The sequence below is a fragment of the Onychomys torridus genome, chromosome 7, assembly GCF_903995425.1.
Source record: "Onychomys torridus chromosome 7, mOncTor1.1, whole genome shotgun sequence".
Lineage (NCBI taxonomy): Eukaryota > Metazoa > Chordata > Mammalia > Rodentia > Cricetidae > Onychomys > Onychomys torridus.
Window position 1 is genome coordinate 31,883,220 of NC_050449.1, and position 4,519 is coordinate 31,887,738.

A 4,519-nucleotide genomic window follows, 5' to 3' on the forward strand; every position below is an offset into this window, starting at 1 on the left:
ATTTCAGATTATGTAACACTTATGTACTGACATATTTTCTATGTCCAGATGTTTTATAAAGTTGTGCCACGTCCATTGCTTGGTCCCCATGTTCCGAATATTTCTACTGCTCCTTAGTCCAAATCCTCAAAAATGATAGATTGTAATCCCATCATATAGGATGATCTTTATTCATGTCTTCTCTTATGACACCACACTGAGCTCAGCCCACTTTGCTTTCTCGGGCTCTTGGTTTCTCCTTAACCCCTGAACTATTCTAAAGTTTTTTTCTCTTAATATATACCAAAAAAACATCCAATAATTTTCAAGCCTACTGTTTGTATCGATATTACTGCCATTATTTAAACTATTGGTATATTAATCTATCTTGAATCTCCTTGATACGGTGTGCGTTCGTGTGTTGTGTGTGTGGGTGTGTGTGGTGTGTGTGTGTGGTTCTTATTTTGTTTCTGGTTTCTATTTCACCTAATATTTATTTAGATGGAAACTTTCATGTTAGTACTTAAAATTTTTCTTGTTGTATGCTCAATTTATTGTGAAATTCTACACTTAATTTTGAGATTATTGATGAAGTCACACATGATACTGGATATTGATTTTTTTTAACATGTGTTCCCTTAGAATGTCCTTTTCGCCGGTGTATGATTCTTGGTAGAGGTTTGGTGGGCGTCTGTATCTGTACAAGTTATGTTGGCTTTTGCCTTTGTCGTTGCTCCCCTTCCTCTCCCTCCTTTTTCCCTTGTTTCATCCTCTCTCTTCCTCTTTTCTATGCCCCTTAAACTGAAAAAAAAAATTTTTTTCTTCCCTCACATCCATTATTCTCTCTGTGCCTGCCCAGCACCCTTCGCTAAATTTTTCTTCTTGTCTCACTCTTGCCTAAGCTATTGACCATATCATGTCCTGCTCTCATTGTATCTAAATCCAGTATATTTGGGATTTTTTACACTGTGCACTCTGAGTGGTCAATTAACCTGGAATAATCACTGTATGCTTTCTATGGCATGAATAATATATATCATATAAATGAATCTACAGCTTTGAATCTTTCATTTGGTATTTTGTTGCTTCTTATACTCTATTGGAATGTACTATGGTATCTCTCTCAACACAACAAACGGCGTTCGTCGACTGTGTAGGATGCTGTCCCAGGTGCTTGATTTGGCTCTTTGGATCCTATTCTTCATGCTGTATATATTATAAATCTTCCATAAGCTTTTCTTGCTTTAAACAATAAAAGTTATTTTTGAAGTAATTTTAAAGTAAAGTATTTTACATATGACATATTATATTTGACATTTCCACATATTTGAGTTCCTCCTGCAGACTGACACTTCAATCTGGGAGGATTTTCTTCTCTCCATCTCACTTCTTGCAGTGCTTGGTCACAAGTTATTTCACCTTTCATTTGTTTGACAATTTCTTTGTTTCATGTCTGGAGGTATTTTTACCAGATATGTAACACTAGACTGACAATTGTTGTCTTTCAGAGTTTTAAAGTTGTCCTTTGATTGTTGTCCCATTTCCATTTTGTTTGTAATAAATGAGTTGATCTCTTTTCAGCTCCTTAGACACCACTGAGCCTCTTGTCTCTGCCTGATTCAAAGTTCTTTTCTTTTTAATCCAATTTTCAGCTGTTTGACGATATTATGCATAATGTATATAATCTATCTTGAATCTACTGTGTGTGTGTGTGTGTGTGTGTGTGTGTGTGTGTGTGTGTGTGGTTTTTATTTTGTTTCTGGTTCATCAAATTTATTAGATGGAAACTTTCATTTAGTACTTAAATTTTTCTTGTTATGTAATTTTTAATTCACATTTTGGATTTGTGAGCACACATGTACTGGATTTGTTTAACATGGTCCTAGAAGCTTGGGTGACTGTGGCCTTTTACAATTAGTTTTCTCATCTAAAATTAATATAGATGATTTCTATTAATTCTGTCTTTGATTTAACTGGTGCTTTGTCTGGTATTAACTGAATTCACTGAATTCCTAAAAATTCTATAAAAATCTACAGCTTTGAATCTTTCATTTGGTATTTTGTTGCTTCTTATACTCTATTGGAATGTACTATGTGTTATCTCATTTTTTATGTAAATTAAAAATGTAATTCAAGTGGTTATTTTAAAGCCCTACCTCTAATTCCAGGTCAAACTGCTCTGCACTTGTGAAAAATATTTTTACTTTTGAATAATGGGCCACTTCTTATTACTTCATTGTATTTATAGTAAGCGTCAACTTTCTGACATTGAAGATTTGGATATATTTCAGGACACAGGATCATCCACTCCCCCATTATTATAAGTCTAATTGTCAGAAAGAACTGTTTCTAAAAGACAAACATGGAATTCTGCAGGAGAAACAAACATTTCTTCTTTCTTAGGGAATGAAACTCTGAGGAAATGGTCCTGAGGGAGCCTCTGTCTTCATAACCAGGCCACTGAGGTTTGCAAACCATAATGACACTCTTACTCTGTTATTCACAGGGCAGAAGATGCCTTCTTCCTAGAAGCTGGAGGGTCGTTGGATAAAAAACAGTTGTAAGTCAAGGTTTTCAGTACAGAGAGGATTACAAGATAAACCTGAGATTCTGAGCTTTGGCTTGGGACAGGAGAAGGTCTGGAGCTCCAAACTGTTGCCCTCTATTCACTGGGTCTTTGTCTCCCCCAGAACACTTCAGGGGAGAGACAGTAGGCAGAACATCCTTGCTGCAAGTAAAGAAAGGTACGTGCCTGTGTATCCTGACGAGCTGTGAAAGACAGGTTCGAAATGCACTCTGTGTGGGACTCCTGGAGCTCCCTTTCTGCCTGAAGTCTGGAGGGTTTGTGACTTTGAGTACTCTGTGTCTCATCTGTAAAGTGAAGATTTCTCTATGGTGACATATTCTGAGAGCCTTTGACAGCAACTCCTCAATAGTGCTAGCCTAGAACATCATTATTAAACCTATGTGCAGTTAAGAGATTGTGGGAAACAGTACTTCAACTTGTTGCTGTATAGTGCTGGCCCAGAGCAGGGTGTCTTCTACTTGTTAGTATTCACTGCAGAGCAGAGGTCCAGGTTTCAGTAACTGGTGTAGAGGCTGGACAGGGGAGGACATGGTTAAAGGACTGACTATCGAGTCTAAAAGATGTCCCTCAACCCCTGCTCTCATTCTAGGGGATCATTATAGCCCTTTACTGTGCTCTGGAAGTTCAGTCACTTGGTAGTTTCCTGACGAGTCACCTTAAATAGTTCAAGTCTTCCTATCAGAGCCCACCTCTCCTTTGGATGGATGAAGAGGACGCAGGTTTGTGAGGATGGTGATGATGTTTCTTTGTCTCCATTGGTCCTCTTCTCTGTCACACAGGCCTCCCTCCTGAGAAGAATGACTTCCACGAATTCCTCTGTGACACAGTTCATCCTTGCAGGCCTGACAGACCAGCCAGGACTCCGCATGCCCCTCTTCTTCCTGTTCCTAGGTTTCTACATGGTCACTATGGTGGGGAACCTGGGTTTGATCGCCCTCATAGGGCTGAACCCTCATTTGCACACCCCCATGTACTTCTTTCTCTTCAATCTTTCCTTAATAGATTCTTGTTACTCCTCCACTATCATTCCCAAAATGCTGATGAGTTTTGTTTCAAAGAAGAACATCATCTCACACTCAGGGTGTATGACCCAGCTCTTTTTTTTCTGTTTCTTTGTAATGTCTGAGTCCTTCATTCTGTCTGCAATGGCATATGACCGTTATGTTGCCATCTGCAACCCCCTGATGTATACAGTCACCATGTCTCCCCAGGTGTATTTCCTCCTTCTACTGGGTGTGTATGTTATAGGCTTCTCTGGAGGCATGGCCCACACGGGAAACATAATGAATCTGACCTTCTGTGCTGACAACCTTGTCAATCACTTCATGTGTGACATCCTTCCCCTTCTGGAGCTGTCCTGCGACAGCACCTTCACAAATGACCTGGTAGTCTTCATTGTCGTGGGCTTTGATATCATTGTGCCCATTGTTACCATCTTCATTTCTTATGCCCTCATCCTCTCCAGCATTCTTCGCATGCATTCCACAGAGGGCAGGTCCAAGGCCTTCAGCACCTGCAGCTCCCACATGATCGTGGTTTGTCTTTTCTTTGGTTCTGGGGCTTTCATGTACCTCAAGCCACCTTCCATTTTGCCCCTTGACCAAGGGAAAGTGTCAACCTTGTTCTATACCATTGTGGTGCCCATGTTGAACCCTCTGATCTATAGCTTGAGAAATAAGGAAGTCAAGGTTGCTCTGAGGAAAACTCTTGTCAGGAGAGTATTTTCTTAAGAGAGGAGCAGTGTCAAGAGCTGCAGTGGTGTGACTGGTCAGTGAGCAGTATTCACATGGAAAGGGCTGTGTTTGGATAAGAAGACACAAGTTTGCAACGAGGGGTTAAAGTCTAGTAGTTTTCTTCTTGTACAAGAAGAGAAGTTTATGACCCTACTGAGTGAACCTAGGTCTTCATGAATGTTGGGCAAATGCTCCACCACCCAGCTACTTTCAGTCCAGA

At 39.9% G+C, this 4,519-nt stretch overlaps 1 protein-coding gene across 1 annotated transcript; it reads left to right on the forward strand.

Annotated features, from left to right (window-relative positions):
- Positions 1-3,357: 3,357 nt before the first annotated feature.
- On the forward strand, positions 3,358-4,296 carry LOC118587819 (olfactory receptor 145-like). Its single transcript, XM_036193914.1, has one exon. It carries the CDS (start codon positions 3,364-3,366, stop codon positions 4,294-4,296), a length of 933 nt encoding a protein of 310 aa, XP_036049807.1. The 5' UTR covers positions 3,358-3,363.
- Positions 4,297-4,519: the final 223 nt, after the last annotated feature.